General features: G+C 48.7%; 1 protein-coding gene across 1 annotated transcript in view; it reads right to left on the bottom strand.

The window, feature by feature from the left end:
* LAMA1 (laminin subunit alpha 1) overlaps positions 1 to 19,810 on the bottom strand; it is a 376,319-nt gene that overhangs the window by 234,879 nt on the left and 121,630 nt on the right. Inside the window, exons 12-13 of the mRNA XM_063923508.1 lie at positions 10,504 to 10,677; positions 9,404 to 9,505 (exon numbers count right to left, since the gene is read on the bottom strand). Coding sequence (XP_063779578.1) covers positions 9,404 to 9,505; positions 10,504 to 10,677 — 276 coding nt within the window. The remainder of the gene's footprint in view (positions 1 to 9,403; positions 9,506 to 10,503; positions 10,678 to 19,810) is intronic.

The raw sequence follows: 19,810 nt of genomic DNA, 5'->3' as shown, positions 1-19,810 counted from the left end.
CCTCCCTCTATGCCCCTCCTACCAGACTCAGTCTAGGAAACTGTGGCCGAGGAGACGGACATACTTCGAGAGAAGGATAGATAAGAATAGTGGTGAGATTCCGAACCAGCACACATAACAAGAGGAAGCCAAGCTAACCAGACTTGAAACAGGAACAGCAACGGCTGAACCAACATTACTTAACCAACTAACAGTGCAGGAAGAATGAAGCACAAGAAAAGGATTTACTGGTAGGTAATTAAAATCCTATTTTCTCTTTCGTCCTAGAGGATACTGGGGTCCATTTAGTACTATGGGAATGTACCAAAGCTCCCAAACTGGGAGGGAGAGTGCTGAGGTTCCTGCAGAACTGATTGACTAAACTGAAGGTCCTCAGAGGTCAAAGTATCGAACTTGTAGAACATTGCAAACGTGTTCGAACCTGACCAAGTAGCTGCTCGGCAGAGCTGTAAAGCTGAGACACCCCGGGCAGCCGCCCAGGAAGAACCCACCGACCTAGTAGAGTAGGCCCAGTGATCGTAAAAACGCGCTACGGCGTGTATTTTACTCACTTTTGAGGACCGGGGACTCCCTTTTTAAAAATGGGCGGGTCCCAAGGATGCGATTCGCCCGCGGCTGAGTGTTCCAACTAGTGTGGCCGCAGCAGAAGGGCCGGGAAAGTGGTGTGTGTGTGGTGATGTGGGAACACATGTAGAGGTGCAGGGAGCAGCGGAGCACGGAAGATCTGCACGCTGGGGAGCTGCTGCGGGAGAACCAGCGACTGCGCGCCGCCCGGTACCCGCTGCCGCCTGGCCGCTGTCACACACTGAGTCCCCTACAGACCCTGGGCTGCTCCCCGCACACTGTGTCCGTAGCCACCTGCCCCGGACACCGGATCCCCGAGCTGTCACACCCGCCAGCTGCTCCCCTGGCAGAAAGTGACACTGAAGGCGGCGCCACAGTTTAGCATGCCGCCAGCAGCGCCTGGTCTTCATGCAGCGGTGTCAGCCCCCCGCACCCTGGCCGGCCTGCCCCATAAGCTGAGGCTAAAGCAGGCATGCCTCCTGAATTGCGTGGCGCCTGGGTCCCAGGACACTGGCAATGCCGCACGGGGGGGAGCGCCAAGTGGCACACGGGGAATGCAGAGAGGGACACAGAGTCACGCGGGGGGAACGCAAGAGAGGCACACATGGGGAGGAAGCTAATGGGCACTGAGGGTGAGGAAGCTGAGAGACACACGGGGAGGAAGCTGAGAGACACACAGGGGGAGGAAGCTGAGAGGCACATGGGAGGGGGCGCAGAGAGGCACTGAGGGTGAGGAAGCTGAGAGACACACGGGGAGGAAGCTGAGAGACACACGGGGAGGAAGCTGAGAGGCACACGGGAGGGGGCGCAGGGAGGCACAGGGGAGGGGGCGCAGAGAGGCACACGGGAGGGGGCGCAGGGAGGCACACGGGGGGCCCAGAGAGGCACTGAGGGGGGAAAGCAGAGAGGCACGGAGGGTGAGGAAGCTGAGAGGCACACGGGTGGGACGCAGAGAGGCACGCAGGGGGGGCGCAGAGAGGCACTGAGGGGGGAAAGCAGAGAGGCACTGAGGGGGGAAAGCAGAGAGGCACGGAGGGTGAGGAAGCTGAGAGGCATGCGGGGGGGTGTAGAGAGGCATGCGGGGGGACGCTGAGAGGCACGTGGGGGGACGCTGAGAGGCACGCGGGGGGGACTCTGAGAGGCACGCGGGAGGAGGAAGCCGAGAGGCACGCGGAAGGAGGAAGCCGAGAGGCACGCGGAAGGAGGAAGCCGAGAGGCACGCGGGAGGAGGAAGCCGAGAGACACCCGGGAGGAGGAAGCTGAGAGGCACAGGGGAGAGAGTTCTGGCATGACAAGGCTGGATTGACACAAGCATTGTCTTTTTTTCGCTTTGTGGAAAGGACCCGGATGCTATATTAACACACGGGGCAGAAGGCTGGAAAGGTAGGGGGCTGGAGAGACACAGAAGGCTGGAGTGGATTCAGGGGTCAGGAAGTGACACAGGAGCACGAGTCTGGGTGAGCCTTTGTTTGATGATGCATTGGTTATATTCCTACACAAACAGGCAGCTTCCATCCAGGTGATCTCCTACATGAATAGTGAATACCGACTGAAGATACTGTCTGCCCAGGGAGGACCCATTTCTTCAGAGGTTCCCCGTTGCACTGAAACCACCATGTAGGTAAGGTGTATTTGGAATAGAATAGAGAGAAATACTCCCAGAGCGATGAGAAACGGATGGCGTATCATGCTGACACGCTCCCGTTTCGAGTGGCCACGTCCCTAAGACCTAAGCACCACTGCCCACAACATCACCCCACAGACCTGTCCCCGCACACTCACACTGTCACCTACCACACCTTACCACCTACCGCCCCTTGTTGTGAGGCCACACCCACTTTTCCAGGAGCAAGAGACCCCTCCTTTTCTAGTGCCCACTTTTAAACCCAGTAACTGCTATCTACCCTTACCCCCTCCCTAACCCCAGCACTGCCTGCAGATAGCCCCCTCCTTGTTACCAGTACTGCTTCAGTTGCTAATCTACCCTACTACCCCAGTACTGTTTGCCCCTATCCCCCTCCTTGCCATCCAGTACTACCCCAGCTGCTATTTACCCTTTCTACCTACACACAGTACTGCTTGACAGTAGCCCCCTCCGCCCCCAGCACTGTCCCAACTGCTTTCTACACTTACCCCCAGGACTGCATGCCTTTACCCCCAGTTCTACCCCAGCTACTGCTTGCCCTTAAACCTCTTTACCCTAAATGCTACCTGCCCCCAGCACTGTCCCAACTGCTGCCTGCCCTCATCCCCAATAATATGTGATGGGACCCAGAAATTGTGGAATAGGACCCCAATTTTTTAACGTAAAGGGTCCCTGGGACCCACAATTTTTTTCGCTCACCGCGATCACTGGGGCCTGTACAGATTTTGGACATGACAAACTTGCCGTGGAATAAGCATGCTGGATAGCAAGTCTGATCCAGCGTGCAATAGTCTGCTTTGAAACAGGACATCCAATCTTAATGGAATCATAAAGAACAAACAGCAAGTCCGTCTTTCTGTGACGAGCTGTTCTTTTCACATACACCTTCAAAGCCCTCACAACATCCAAAGACTTTGAAGTAGCAGAGGTGTCGGTGACAACCGGGACCACAATAGGTTGGTTGATGTGAAACGCAGATACCACCTTATTAAGAAATTGCTGACGAGTTCTGAGTTCAGCTCTGTTCTCATGGAAATTTAAATAGGGACTTTTGTGAGACAAAGCACTCAGCTCCGACACACGTCTTGCTGAAGCCAAGGCTAACAGTGTGACGGTCTTCCACGTAAGACATTTTACGTCCACCTCCTGTAACGGCTCAAACCAGTCCGATTGGAGGAAATGCAGCACCACATCGAGATCCCAAGGTGCCGCGGGAGGCACAAAGGGAGGTTGGATGTGCAGAACACCTTTCAAGAACGTCTGGACCTCAGGGAGAGAAGCCAATTGTTTCTGAAAGAAAATGGACAAGGCCGAAATCTGGACTTTTATGGAGCCCAGACGTAGGCCCACATCCACTCCTGCTTGCAGAAAAAGATGGAAACATCCTAGATGGAATTCCACTGCAGAAAATTTTCTGCTCTCACCCCAAGAGACGTATTTCTTCCAAATACGATGGTAATGCTTAGACGTTAGCCCCTTCCTGGCTTGGATCATAGTCGGGAAAACCCTGTTAGGGATCCCTCTCCTGGCTAGAATCAGCCGTTCAACTTCCATGCCTTCAAATGTAGCCGCAGTAAGTCCTGATAGACGAACGGGCCCTGTTGCAGAAGATCCTCGCAAAGAGGTAGAGGCCACGGATCTTCGAGGAGCATCTCCAGAAGGTCAGCTTAGCAGGCCCTTCTTGGCTAGTCCGGAGCAATTAGAACTGCTTGAAACTTTTCACTTTTTATTCTCTATAGAATTCTTGGGATCAGAGGAAGTGGAGGAAACACGTACACCATCTGATAGACCCATGGAGTCATCAGGGTGTCTACCGCCACCGCCTGTGGGTCTCTCGACCTGGAACAATACCGCTTGAGCTTCTTGTTGAGACGAGAGGTAATCATGTAGATCTGTGGATATCCCCATCGACTTGTCAAGCACCTGAACACCTCCGGGTGAAGTCCCCACTCCCCCGGGTGCAGGTTGTGTCTGCTGAGGAAGTCTGCTTCCCAGTTGTCTACTTCCTTGATATCCAGAGACACTAGGAATTCCCCCTCCTCCAGACCTGAGATCACCGCTCTCAGAGACTCCATCTTGAATTTGAGTAAGTACGGGTTCAACGACTTGAGGTTGAAAATTGGTCTTACCGAACCGTCTGGTTTCGGTACTACAAACAAGTTGGAAAAGTACCCCTTGTTTAACTGATGAGGTGGAACTGGAACAATGACGTGAGTCTGTACCAGTTTTTGGATGGCATGTTGTAAAGTTATACTTGCCTCTTGTGAAACTGGCAAGCTTGATTTGAAGAATCTCTGAGGTGGGAGCTATTGGAACTCCAGTCTGTAGCCATGGGAAATAAGATTTATGACCCAGGGATCCTAGCACGAATTTGACCAGATTTGACTGAAGAATTGTAAGCGAGCTCCCACCTGACAGCCTTCCAGGCATTGCGGTCAACCGTTATGCTGCAATCTTTGAGGAAGCAGAGCCTGAGCTCTGTTCCTGAGCACCTGCTGTTGCTGGTTTGCGTGGTTTACCTCTTGCGTCGCTGGAGGACGTAGAAGCACCTCTGGATTTGCCCTTGAACTTGGCCATCCGAAAGGACTGTAACTTAGAAGCTGAATAAGTCTTCTTGGTTGAGGGAGCTGCGGAATGAAGATACGTAGACTTACCCGCAGTAGCCGTGGAGATCCATTTGTCTAATTAATCTCCGAACAAGGCCTCTCCTGTGAATGGTAGGACTTCCACGCCTTTCCTGGAATCCGCGTCAGCAGTCCACTGGCGTAGCCACAAGCCTCTGCATGCTTACACTGCCAAAGCGGTGGTGCGTGCATTAAGCACGCCTATTTCCTTTATGGCTTCCACCATAAAGTTCGCAGAGTCCTGTATATACTGCAGGAGTAAGACAACATCCCCCCTAGATAAGGAATCTAACCCCTCAATTAGGTTACCTGACCATTTTGCAATGGCTTTAATGATCCACGCACATGCAATAGTGGATCTTTGGGCCACCCCAGCAGCAGTGTACAATGATTTGAGTGTAGTCTCAATGTTACGATCAGCCGTGTCTTTCAGGGAGGCTGCACCAGGAACAGGCAATACGATTTTACGTGACAGCCTAGAGACTGATGCGTCCACTATTGGTGGATTTTCCTATTTTTTCCTATCCTCCAGAGGAAAAGGAAAAGATGAGAGCAACCTTTTAGGGATCTGAAACTTCTTATCAGGATTAACCCATGGTTCTTCAAAAAGGGTATTCAATTCCTTTGACACAGGAAAAGTGACTGAGGACTTCTTTTTTACATTGAAATAAGATTCCTCAAACTCCTCTGACACTTTATCAGGAATATGTAGAACATCTCTGATAGCCTCTATAAGAGCCTCTATTCCCTATGACAGAGCTGCATCCCCCCCTCTGAGTCCACCTACCCCTTCTCCATGTCTGACTTGTCAGCGTCAGAGTCAGACTGCAGGATATGGGCCAGAGATCGCTTTGCGGACAAATGGAAGGGGATTGAGACGCTGTCTTGGGGACTGAGTCTCTGTTCAGAAACTCATCCACAGTCTGTTTTAAGTATTGCATCTCTTTCTCACTGCAGGACAATTTTGTAGAAAGAGTTGAGATCATTTCCTTAAGAGAATTAACCCATTCCGGTTCAGCCCCGCTAGTCTGTGAACCCTGAGTACCCAGTAATGAGCCCCCTGGTGAAGAGGAACACACTGCGGTACAAGACACACACTCTTTAGCTGACATAATGTAATGTGACAGCACACACACAGAGGAAAGGTTAAGCACAATTAACCCACAAAAGAGCCCTTCAGGGAGACACAGAGATGTTTGGAGCCAGCCCCCACTGCGCCCTTATCGCTAATGCCAAGCTTAGTCGGGTCGCAGACCAAGTACCCTGATTGGGGACTTAGTACACTAGTAATGGTTCCCCCCCTGCTATGACCCCCTGGTACCGCTGAGGTAATGTGGAGTCACACTGGAGGAGCTGCACGTCCCTGTCCTGTCAGCGTCTGTGTCCACTGCAGAGAGAAAATGGCGCTGGTGAGCTGCTGCATCCTCTCATAGTAAAGCTCCGCCCCTTCAATGGCGCATGGCCTTCCTGCTTTTTTTATACTGACTGAGGAATCTGGTGCTTAAAATGGAGCAGAACCGTTTTAAGGCTGTTGTGCCAGTATGCGTACTGTGTACAGTGTACGGGGACGCAGTTGTGTACTGTGTCCGGAGACGCATTCTGCCCCGTTTAGGAGCTGTGCGTCTCCGTACCCTCATGCTGCAATAATGGCCGGTGCCCCGCTAGCCAGTACGCCGGCTCAGTACTCACCACTCTTCATTCTTCTGGCTCTGTTAGGGGTGGCGGCGTGCTGTGGGACTGTATGCTCGCCGTGATGGGTCCCTCAGGAGCTCAGTGTCCTGTCAGCAGGGAACGGGACCATTAACCCTTCAAGAGGTTGGGCCTTTCCCCCCCTAAGTCCCACGAAGCAGGCAGGCTGGTGCCATCCAGTCCTGCCTGAAAATAACAAACATATAAAATAAATGCAGAAAACGCGTCAGGAGCTTCCTTCAGCGTGACCGGCTCCTCCGGGCACATTTTCTAAACTGAGTCTGGTAGGAGAGGCATAGAGGGAGGAGCCAGGCAACACAAATTCTTAAAGTGTCCATGGCTCCTAGTGGACCTGTCTATACCCCATGGTACTAAATGGACGCCAGTATCTTCTAGGACGTAAGAGAAATAATCTGTAACAAGGCCAAACTATTACTTAAAATTATATGCATGAGTTGAATACATTTACACAATCTAAGGTCTTGTTACCTTATTTATTGTACCATCCTTGTATATTTGTATGTCTTTCGATCAATACAGATTCATAACTACAATGAGCAATCAGTCTGTGCGAGATGTTATCAACTACTCTACTATAATGCTTCTGCTGCTTTGTGCGAGACAACCAAATGTCGCAATACATAGGGGCTGATCCAGAGGTGGACGTAGACGCAGCTTTGCCTATTGGCGGTCACCTGTTTGTCTTTATGCAAAAGTCCCTACAAAGACTTCTTCAGTGAAATCCCTGCGGCCTAATGTGCGAGAACTGAGATGCCCACTGTCAGTGTCCGTAGGCACTGAAATACCATTTGGAGTGTCTTTAGATGCACCATCAGTTGCTCCATTGAAACTTGCACTATCCCTACGGCAGGTGCATCTTCTCTGTCCGTATATGACCTCCTATGTGAGCTGTTGAGTGTCTGTGTACACAACCACTTTTACCATTATGCCTGCACCTCTCCCCATTGCCATACTACAGATCATCTTTGTGCAAACCCATAGCAATCTCCCAGTCACCTGCCAGGAACGCACACCCTTTTTCCAAGACATTTCTGATACCACGGTTCTCGATCACAACGGAGCCTTAGTGCATGCACACATGCATGTGTAGTAGGAGTTTTTAGAGATTTTTGCACCTGCACAGTAGCAAAAGAATCACTCTACTGCGTCAACGCCTTGAAAATAAAGCGTGAAGACAATTCTACATGATGTGCCACTGGGGATGCACACACATTGGCCAGTTATGGTAGTGCCGACTTTGCAAGTTTACCTTGCACATCTATGGGGGTGAGGGAAAACTTGTGATACCGGCCAGGGCGATATCCCATTTCATCACGTCCATCACATACAATTAAATTATCCCCATAGAATGAATTTATAAAAGATTTAATCAAGTTAATCAATATGATATGAAATTAACAAATAGTTGTGTGCCTGAACAGTATGATATACGTTATGTTGCCAATAATGGAAGCGGACACAATGACGGCAGAAGAAGCTGGCTTTAAAATTAAAAAATAAACCTGGTTGCAAACAAGTAACTAGGTAAACATTAGCACTGAAGGCAGCCACCCATGCTTCATCCAGTATCTGCAGGTCACTTATAATATACATTCTGTAGTATTTCTGATCCAAAGGGAGATGTACTGTATCAAACCTTCTAAAGAGTGGAGAAGTTGCCCATAGCACCCAATCAGATTTAGCTATGATTTTATAGAATGTACTTGATAAATTATAGCTAGAAATTGATAGGTTGCTATAGGTTTGATACTGTTCCCCGACCCATCACAGAGCAAAATATGGTGGTCCTACAATACATGATTACTTCTCTCTCATTAAACTCAACCTCAAAACAGACATTGCATTTAACAATTCTGGAGTTTAGCTAAACTCATTCGTTCGTTCGTTCGTTCGTTCGTTCGTTCATTCATTAATTTATTCATTCAGTCATCCAATTTTTGTATCCTTTAAATACAAGAAAAGTATGACATACATGCTGTGCATAAAAAAGAAAGCTCTTCAGCTGTCCCAAGACGCAGGCCTATTGTGCCGAATGTTAAGTCCGAGCCCGCGAGTAAGTCAGTCTCAGTCTTGGCATCAGAAGATTTGCATTAGCAGACACATTTTGGTAATTCTGCCTACATATTTTAGAGAAACCAATCAGCTCCTATAATTTTCCAAACACAGCCTGTAAAGCTGATTTGCTGGTACTAATTGGCTGATACCTTATTTCTCTCCAAGGTGTTGTACAGATGTGTCCTCTTACATCTTTGCTCCGTGCGCTACAAGTCGCGTTACACATAATACGTGAGTGCCATGTGACTCGGTAGCACCGAGCGTCTTTTTTTCACACGAAAATGCGTCTAAAGGCCCATACACACTAGACGACAAAGTGAAAGCTCTCGCTCAGCAGGGCCGATCTGAGTGAGATCTTTCACAATCTCGTCCAGTGTGTACACTCAATGTCGTTAACGATGCGCGCTCCCGCATACTCTTAACGAGCCCCTCCCTCGTCTGAACATGTACAGACAAGGGAGGTCCTCGTTAATAACAGCATGCTGCATATCATTTTAATCAGCAGAAGCTGCTTGTGCGTCCTATTACATTACATTGCATCTAAGACACATTTTCACAGGAAAAACACAAAAAGACGCTTGACTCTACCGAGTCCCGCCACAGCATGGCATGACTTCAATGGCTAAAAAAGCACCAATAATACTTTACACGGCGCTCCTAAACAAAGAAATGGTGCAGCCTCCAAAGAAAAAGATATCACGATCTTCAAGGGCTGTTTAGCGTGACTGCAGCAAGATATAAGAGGACACATCTGTACATCTCCCCATAGACTGAAGCTGTAAGAGCAAACAATCATATACATTACCTGTATAACAAGGTCAACATTAGAGATGAGTTCACCATCTGAACTTTCCGCAGGAATATCATAAGATACTGTATACCTCAAGAATCCACCGAAAGATGTCAACTGCAAGTGTGAAATAATTATTACTATTAAAAAATACACAGTACAACACCAAAACAAAAGAAAATCATATAAATAAACCACAGACAATAAACTAGCATAGTAATCTCTAACAACTGCATGCCACAGTATTAATAATTAATTACTGCACAGTAGTCCATTTGCATTTGTGCTGTGGGAGGTAAGGTGGGGGACAGGTCCATAAGGAGTAACTGATTGCCTGTTAGCTGCAGTTTCTTGGGCTGAATTCTTGGGGAGTGGTTCTTTCTTTCTCGCCTCTTAAGAGGGAAGCATTATTTGCAGCCCCTGACTTCAGAGTGTTAGAGTATCTTTTGTGATAACAGGCTAAAATATGTTTTTTTCTGCAAATACCTATGATTGACAATTTTTTAATAAACCTTTTCTATTTTCCTCACAGCTGAACATTGGCCCTCATTCTGAGTTGTTCGCTCGTTATTTTCCTTCGCATCGGTGCGATTTTCCGCTAACTGCGCATGCGCAATGTTCGCACTGCGGCTGCGCCAAGTAAATTTGCTAAGAAGTTTGGTATTTTACTCACGGCATTACGAGGTTTTTTCTTCGTTCTGGTGATCGGAGTGTGATTGACAGGAAGTGGGTGTTTCTGGGCGGAAACTGGCCGTTTTATGGGAGTGTGTGAAAAAACGCTGCAGTTTCTGGGAAAAACGCGGGAGTGGCTGGAGAAAGGGGGGAGTGTCTAGGCGAACGCTGGGTGTGTTTGTGACGTCAAACCAGGAACGAAACTGACTGAACTGATCGCAGTGGCAGAGTAAGTCTCGAGCTACTCAGAAACTGCAAAGAAATTTCTATTTCTATTTCTAATCTTTCGTTCGCAATTCTGCTAAGCTAAGATTTACTCCCAGAGGGCGGCGGCTTAGCGTGTGCACTGCTGCGAAAAGCGGCTAGCGAGCGAACAACTCGGAATGAGGGCCATTCAGCACAGACATGAGGCACAGAGAAACCCAATAGTGCACAGCTTATACTTTATTTCCAAGGTAAGATGATGGCGCATCCCAGTAGTAGACAGACTGCAGGGTCTTCCTGGCTTCTGTGTTGTTGATGCTTATTTGATGAGGACCATCAAACTGGTCTTGTTGTGGCTGAATTCTTTCAGACCCATGCAAGTCACTGACGTGCCAGCCAGTTATAGCAGACATCTGTAGCAAGGAAAAGAACATATGGTGAGCTGTAATCATTTCAGCAGATATGTTGTGTCTCATTGGTGAAGGACTTGGTCCACCCAGTGCACATAAACACACACAGCTGATCTTCCTCTCAAAAAACAACTGCAAACTAGAAGTGCAATCAGGGTTGCAAAAAGGCAGGAAAATCTGAAGAGGTGCCCTGTGCAAAAGTCTACGGGCCTTATTCAGAGTTTATTTATTAACAGTTTCTTATATAGCGCAGCAAATTCCGTTGCACTTTACAACTGGACACAATTAGATGACAAAACTGGGTAAAAACAAACAGTCATAGAGGTAGGAGGGCCCTGCTTGCAAGCTTACAATCTATGCGAGTTGGTTGCAAACGCTGCGATTGCGCAAATGAGCACTTTTCTGGCGACTGCGCATGCGCAGCGGCCACAGTTCAAGTTCAGTGGTCGCCGTGCATGTGCGCAACCAATCATTATGCGATCGCATCCCTGAAGGATGCAATCGCATCATGATTGACAGGCGGCGGGCATCCCGGGGCGGTGGTGTGGCGTTAGGGGGGGCCCAGAAAACACAGGCATGTCATGGCCATTTTTGGGGCCGGCCGATGATGTCGCCTCCATTTTCTGCAATCGGAAACATGGTGGCGATGCGCCTGTCTATGCAGCTAGGCTGCATAGGGAGGTATCAACCTCCCTCTATTTGAGGTTTTTGCGATGTGATAGCAATTGAATTGAGATCACATCGCTGGGCGGCGCTACACATGCTGAGCGGCCTTGCCCTGTGCTGGGCAGCCCCAACATGCGATTTTATTGGTCGCAGATTTTGCTAGCAAAATCTGCGACCAACTCTGAATAACACCCTATATGCCATATGAAAGGTCTTCCAACATTATATCTACCCCTATCCTCAAACATTAGTGATGAGGGGGATCGGTTTTACTCGGATTTACTCGGATCTCAAAACGGCATCTTATTGGTTCACGGATGTCATGTGTTTTGGACAGCCAATAAGAAAAGTCCGGATAAAACCGAACTGGTATTAATTCTGGCGTTAAATCCGAACACGCTCATCTCTAAAAAGAATAAAAAAGTCGCAAAGTGCTAGCCACAGCGGCTTCTGAAGTGGAAAAAAATTCAAGTCCCTTGCAGTAAAAGTGGCCATGATCTTCTCACTGCAAACAAGCATTCTGCCAAAATGCTTTGGTGCATTTGTACAGGATAAGGTGCAAGGTGAAATCAAACTTGATATAACATTGCGTTTCACCAATTTTTTGCTATGGAAATGATCTCCTGTAAAGCTAAACTAACCTCAAATAGGCTTATTACTCATGAATATGTTTATATCATGCCGTACAATATTGCACACAGCCTTAAAGCATACATTATATGGCAAAACTGAGTTCAGATAATACAGAGCTTGTAAACAAAAGAAGCGCTAGATGTGAGAAAAGAAAATAGGATTTTGGTACTTACTGGTAAATCCTTTTCTCCTAGTCCATAGAGGATGCTGGGGACTCCAAAAGGACCATGGGGTATAGACGGGATCCGCAGGAGCTTGGGCACACTGAAAAGACTTAAGACTGGGTGTGAACTGGCTCCTCCCCCTATGCCCCTCCTCCAGACCTCAGTTATAGGAACTGTGCCCAGGAGAGATGGACATTTCGAGGAAAGGATTTTTGTGTAAACGAAGGGCTACAAACATACCAGCCCACATCACAACCATACCGTACAACCGGAGTAACAGTAAACCAGATAACAGTATGGAAAAACAACAGCAACAAGCTGAAACTAGAAATACACAACCCGTGTATAAACTAAGTGAACCAACAAGAGAACACTGCAAGAAACAGTCCACACTGGGATGGGTGCCCAGCATCCTCTACGGACTAGGAGAAAAGGATTTACCGGTAATTACCAAAAAACTATTTTCTCTTACGTCCTAGAGGATGCTGGGGACTCCAAAAGGACCATGGGGTTTATACCAAAGCTCCAGACCGGGCGGGAGAGTGCGGACGACTCTGCAGCACCGACTGAGCAAACGCAAGGTCCTCATCAGCCAGGGTATCAAACTTATAGAACTTGGCAAAAGTGTTTGAACCCGACCAAGTAGCCGCTCGGCAGAGCTGTAAAGCTGAGACGTCCCGGGCAGCCGCCCAAGACGAGCCCACCTTCCTGGTAAAATGGGCTTTCACCGACTTCGGCACCGGTAATCTGGCCGAAGAATGAGCCTGCTGAATCGTACTACAAATCCAGCGTGCAATAGTCTGTTTTGAAGCAGGATGACCAATCTTGTTGGAAGCGTACAGGACAAACAGTGCCTCAGTTTTCCTGGCAACCGCCGTACGGGCGATGTAGATCTTCAACGCCCTCACTACATCCAGAGACCTTGGAACTGTCCCAGCATCCCTGGCCACCGGTACCACAATAGGTTGATTAATGTGAAACGAGGAGACCACCTTCGGTAAAAATTGTTAACGAGTCCTCAATTCTGCCCTATCCGAATGAAAGACCAAGTACGGGCTTTTATGAGATAAGGCCGCCAACTCAGACACCCGCCTGGCAGAAGCCAGTGCCAACAACATGACTACCTTCCAGGTGAGAAACTTCAACTCAACCTTACGCAAAGGCTCAAACCAGGAAGACATGAGAAACTGTAAGACCACATCCAGATCCCATGGGGCCACAGGAGGCACAAACGGAGGATTGATATGCAAAACTCCTTTCACGAACGTCTGAACCTCTGGGAGGGCAGCCAGTTCTCTTTGAAAGAAAATAGACAATGCCGAAATCTGCACCTTGATGGAGCCCAACTTCAGGCCTGCATCCACACCAGCCTGCAAAAAGTGAAGAAAACGCCCCAAATTAAATTCTTCCGCAGGAGCCTTCTTAAACTCACACCAGGAAACATACTTCTTTCAAATACGGTGATAATGCTTCGCCGTAACCTCCTTCCTAGCCCTGAGGAGAGTAGGTATGACCTCTCCTGGAATACCTTTACGAGCTAAGATCTGGCGCTCAACTTCCATGCCGTCAAACGCATCCGCGGTAAGTCTGGAAACACGCATGGACCCTGCAACAACAGGTCCTCTCTTAGAGGAAGCGGCCAAGGATCTTCCACTAGTAATTCCTGAAGATCCGGATACCAGGCCCTTCTTGGCCAATCTGGAACTACGAGAATCGCCTGAACCCTTGCGCGCCGAATGAGCCCCAGTACCTTTGGAATGAGAGGAAGCAGAGGGAACACATACACCGACTTGAACACCCACAGAGACACCAGGGCATCCACCGCACTGGCTTGGGGGTCCCTTGACCTGGAACAATACCTCGGAAGCTTCTTGTTGAGACGAGACGCCATCATGTCTATCAGAGGGAGTCCCCAACGCTTTGTCACTTCTGCAAACACCTCTTGATGAAGAGCCCACTCTCCCGGATGGAGATCGTGTCTGCTGAGGAAGTCTGCTTCCCAGTTGTCTACTCCCGGAAGGAAGACTGCTGACAGAGCGCTCAGGTGTTGTTCCGCCCAGCGAAGGATTCTTGTGGCCTCCGTCATTGCCGCTCTGCTCCTTGTGCCGCCTTGACGGTTGATATGTGCCACCGCTGTGATGTTGTCTGACTGTACCAGGACAGGTCGACCCTGAAGAAGGCTTCTTGACTGTAGCAGGCCGTTGTAAATGGCTTTTAACTCGAGAACATTTATGTGGAGACCCGCTTCCTGGAACGACCATCTCCCCTGGAAGTTCCCGCCTTGGGTGACTGCACCCCAGCCCCGGAGACTCGCATCTGTCGTCAGAAGTACCCAATCCAGGATACCAAACCGGCGTCCCTCTAGAAGGTGAGACCCTTGTAGCCACCACAGGAGGGAAATTCTGGCTCTGGGAGATAGACTTATCTTCCGGTGCATGTGCAGGTGAGACCCGGACCACTTGCTCAGCAAGTCCCACTGAAACACCCGGACATGAAACCTGCCGAACGGAATGGCTTCGTACGTCGCCACCATCTTCCCCAGAACATGCGTACATTGATGGATGGACACAGTCTTCGGCTTCAGAAGTTCCCTGACCAACAACTGCAGTTCTAGAGCCTTTTCTTGAAGAAAAACTCTCTGTAACTCCGTGTCGAGAATCATGCCCAGAAAAGACAGCCAGGTGGTCAGAATCAACTGAGATTTTGGTAAATTTAGCACCCAACAGTGCTGTCGAAGCACCGACAGCACCAAATCCACACTCCTTAGCAACCTTTCCTTGGACCTTGCCTTTATCAGGAGATCGTCCAAGTACGGGATAAATGAAACCCCCTGCTTGCGAAGGAGAACCATCATTTCTGCCATGACCTTGGTGAACACTCTCGGGGCCGTGGAAAGACCAAACGGCAACGTTTGAAAATTGGTAATGAGAGTCCTGTATCGCAAACCTGAGGAAAGCCTGGTGCGAAGGAAATATCGGGACGTGTAAGTAGGCATCCTTTATGTCGACTGACGCCATACAATCCCCCCCCCCCCTCTAGGCTGGAAATCACAGCCCGAAGAGACTCCATCTTGAACTTGAAAACTTTCAAGTATGGATTGAGGGATTTTAGATTCAGAATCGGTCTGACCGAACCGTCCGGTTTCGGCACCACAAATAGGCTTGAGTAGAACCCCTCCCCCCGTTGTGACGGGGGAACTGTAACAATGACCTTCTGTTGACACAATTTTTGTATCGCTGCCAACACCAGCTCCCTGTCCGGAAGAGACGCTGGTAAGGGCGAAACGAAAAACCGGTGAGGGGGCACCTCCCGAAACTCCAGCTTGTATCCCTGAGATACAATCTCTAGGACACAAGGATCGAGGCCTGAACTAACCCAGACCTGACTGAAGACTCGGAGACGGCCCCCCACCGGTCCAGACTCCCCCAGGGAAGCTCCAACGTCATGCGGTGGACTTGGTAGAGGCAGGGGAGGACTTTTGGTCCCGGGCGCCTGACACGGCAGGCGACTTCCTACCCCTTCCTTTACCCTTTGAAGCGAGGAAGGACGAACCCTTTCCACGCCTGTATTTATTAGGACGAAAGGACTGCATCTGCTGATGTGGTGCCTTTTTGTGCTGTGTGGGAACATAGGGAAGAAAAGAGGACTTATCCGCCGTCGCGGTAGAGACCAGGTCCGCCAAGCCGTCCCCAAACAAGACATTACCTTTGAAGGGTAAAGCTTCCATAGCTCTCTTGGTGTCGGCATCAGCATTCCACTGATGGATCCACAACGCCCTCCTAGCCGATATTGACATGTCATTGGCTCTTGATCCCAAAAGACAAACATCCCGCGCTGCATCCTTCAGGTAATCTGCAGCTTCCTTGATATAACCAAGAGTCAGAAGAACATTATCTTTATCAAGGGTATCCATGTCAGTGGCTAAATTATCGGCCGATTTAGCAATAGCACTACTCACCCACACCGACGCCACTGCAGGTCTGAGCAATGCGCCTGTATTAGCGAAAATAGACTTCAGAGACGTCTCCAGCTTGCGATCCGCCGGATCCTTGAGAGCTGCCGTGTCCGGAGACGGAAGCGCCACCTTCTTAGACAAACGAGATAGAGCTTGTCAACATTCGGAGACGACTCCCATTTTTCCCTGTCATCAGAGGGGAAAGGATACGCCATGTAAATCCTCTTGGGAATCTGCCACCTCTTATCCGGCGACTCCCAAGCCTTTTCACAAAGAGTATTCATTTCATGAGAGGGGGGAAATTTCACTTCAGGCTTTTTCCCTTTGAACAAACAAATCCTTGTTTCCTGCACCGCAGGTTCATCAGAAATGTGTAACACATCCCTTATAGCCACAATCATGTACTGAATACTCTTCACTAAACGCGGATGCAAAGCCGCCTCAGAAAAATCGACCTCAGAGTCAGAGTCCGAGTCGGTATCAGTATCTGCCACCTGAATAAACGGCCGCTTCTGCGAGCCCGATGGGGTCTGTACCTGAGATAAAACCTCCTCTATGGACTTTTTCCCCACCTGCGTCTGTGACTCAGACTTATCTAACCTCTTAGATAATGAAGCTACATTCGTATTGATTGTAGTTAATAACGTGAGTAAATCAGGTGTCGGCTGCTCCGACAGAGCCAAATCCAGACCCACATGTCCACACGTTCGATCGACACAGCGACACACACTCAAAATGTCTCGGCTAGGGGACAGGCCTACAGTGAAGCCCAGAGAGGGACCCAGAGGGAGTATGCCAGCTCACACCCCAGCGCCTATATATCCCTATAGGGGATATATATTACCAGCACTGCTAGAAATAAAACAATGCACCACACTGCGCCCCCCCCCCCCTGAGAAATCTCCCTGTTACTCGCGGGGAGCGATGGTGGTCCGGCCCAGCATCTCATTGCCGCCGCGTGGAGGAGAGGAAGATGGCGCCGTGAGCCGCGCGCTAAGCCCCGCCCCTTCCCGGCGGGCTTCAGCGCGCCTAATTTGAAAATGCCGACAGTGCTTCTGCCGGCTACCCGGACCCCAGTGACCTGCTGCCCAGGGTGCCCCCCCCTCCCAGTGCCCTGCACCCTGCGAGTGCCATCCGCGATGTGTGTGGGAGCATGGAGCGCCGCTGCGCTGTACCTGGTTACCGAAGTCTTCTGCCGTCCTGAAGTCTTCTGATCTTCTCATACTCACCCGACTTCTTTCTTCTGGCTTCTGTGAGGGGGTGACGGCGCGGCTCCGGGAACAAGCAGCTAGGCGCACCAAGTGATCGAACCCTCTGGAGCTAATGGTGTCCAGTAGCCGAGAAGCAGAGCCCTTAAACTAAAAAGAAGTAGGTCTGCTTCTCTCCCCTCACTCCCACGCTGCAGGGAGCCTGTAGCCAGCAGGTCTACCTGAAAAGAAAAAACCTAACAAAAAGTATTTTCCAGAGAAACTCAGGAGAGCTCCCCTGTGAGTGTCCAGTCAGTACTGGGCACAAAGTCTAACTGAGGTCTGGAGGAGGGGCATAGGGGGAGGAGCCAGTTCACACCCAGTCTTAAGTCTTTTCAGTGTGCCCAAGCTCCTGCGGATCCCGTCTATACCCCATGGTCCTTTTGGAGTCCCCAGCATCCTCTAGGACGTAAGAGAAATAGAATCATAGATGTGACGATAAAAACATATAAGTAGGTAATTGGACAATATGAAGACATACAGACCGAAAGCACGGACATGCACACACAAACAGGGGAAGAGGAATGTACTGATACACTTCTGTGGATGGTGTGGTAAGCTTACTTTACTAACTGTTAGTAGAAGTGTCCAGGCAGGGTGCCTGCTTGTTAATTCCTCCCTCCTTGCCAGCTTAAGGTGGGTACACACTGGAAGATATATCTACCGATCAATTGATCGGCAGATATATCTATGGACGGATTGGGCAGTGTGTTCAGCATACACACTGCCCGATCCGTCGGGGACTGACGTCATGAACTGGGCGGGCATGTACACACGCCCGCCCAGTTCAGCTGTCAATCACCGCCGGCCGCCGCAGCATATGTACGGGCGGTCGGCCGACCGCCGTACACACACAGCGACACGCCAATATATCGGTAAATATATTGGCCGTCGGCTGTGCTGCGGGGCCGACGCGATACGTCTGTGAACGACGGAGTTCACAGACGTAACGGCCGTAAACACTGGCCGACGGACCCACAATATATCGGCCATTCAAGAGAACGGCCGATATATCGGCCAGTGTGTACGGGCCTTAAGACTCAGCCCATGAGCAGGGGCCAGTAGTGAATAAGAACAGCAGCAGTTACTGGCATAACGTCACAGAGTTGGCAGCAGTGTGGTCACAGAGTTGGCAGCAGTGTGGTCAGAAAGCATCCGTGTTTCATGCAGAGATTTTTTTTAAGATGGCTGGTGGTAGCGTCTTAGGTTCCTTATATCCCCCTTGAACACATCTGATTTGCTGATGAAAAAGTTTCTTTACTGTTAAAAATGTAACACTTTCATATTAAAACTACGAAACTGCTATATTTGTAATAATAAGGAACCTAAGACAGTACCAGCATTTATCCTTGAAAATGTCTCTGGGAGAAATGCGTTAGATGCTCTCTGACAACACTGCGGCCAACTTGCACAACCCTGTGACGTCACATGTCACACTGGTAATAATCACCATCTATCTCTCAGATTCACTGCTGGCCACTGCTCAAGGACTGAGTCTTAGCCGGCAAGAAGATAGGTAGCAACAGGCAGGCACCCAGCCAGGACAATGCTACTTGCAGTTAGTAGTGTAAGCTTACCGCACCATCCATGGAAGCGTATCAGGGTATTCCCCGCCCCCACCTAAACACACTTGTAAAATAACTATAGCATTTGTTTGTGTGTGCATGACTGTACTTTCAGTTCATGGGCCAAATGTAATAGAGTGAGAGTTTCAGAAAGTGAGAGAATTGGTAAGGTTTTTCAGGTTTTTTTTAAGTGGCAATCATTTACACTGAAAAACCAGGTTGATCTTGCTGTGTAAATCATTGCCACTTTAAAAAAAAAACTGCAAAACCTTCCCAAATCTCTCACTTTCTGAAACTCTCACTCTATTACATTTAGCTTTATATCTCTTCATAATGTCCAATTACCTAAAGTAGTTACTGTATATGTTTTTATTTTCACATCTATGTTTATATTTCCTTTCTCACATCTAGTGCTTATTTTGTTTTTTGTTTTTTACATTGATCTTAAAAATTAAGCGCTTTTATTTTGTTTACATGTTAAAATAAAATACAGTAGTTTTTAACATTAGGAGCTGCTTATACATTTTTAGGTGCACTATGATTATAACTATTATAATACAAAGTTTACATAACTGAACGGTGGGCACAGCTATATTAAATCATAAGACGGTCAGTGATTTTATTTGTGAAGGTATTTAACCAACACTTTATTTTTTTTATTTGTACAAGTTTAAATTTTTATAACTACTCTCAGGAAGATTACCATGACATCATTTCAGAAATGGATAAAATAAGTGTCTGAAAAAAACTTGTCCTGTGTGTGGAAGCTACTTTAACTATTTAGTCATTTTGTAACATTATGTATCGGCACCTTTCTTCTGAGTACTGGTACCTTTCTTTGAGTAGTAGTACCTTTTTATGAGTACTGGATGAGTACTGGTACCTTCATGCACAGAAAAAAGCACT

Source organism: Pseudophryne corroboree, chromosome 5 (assembly GCF_028390025.1).
Source record: "Pseudophryne corroboree isolate aPseCor3 chromosome 5, aPseCor3.hap2, whole genome shotgun sequence".
NCBI lineage: Eukaryota > Metazoa > Chordata > Amphibia > Anura > Myobatrachidae > Pseudophryne > Pseudophryne corroboree.
Note: the sequence above shows the minus strand (reverse complement) of the source record. Positions and strands in the feature narration are given on the sequence as shown.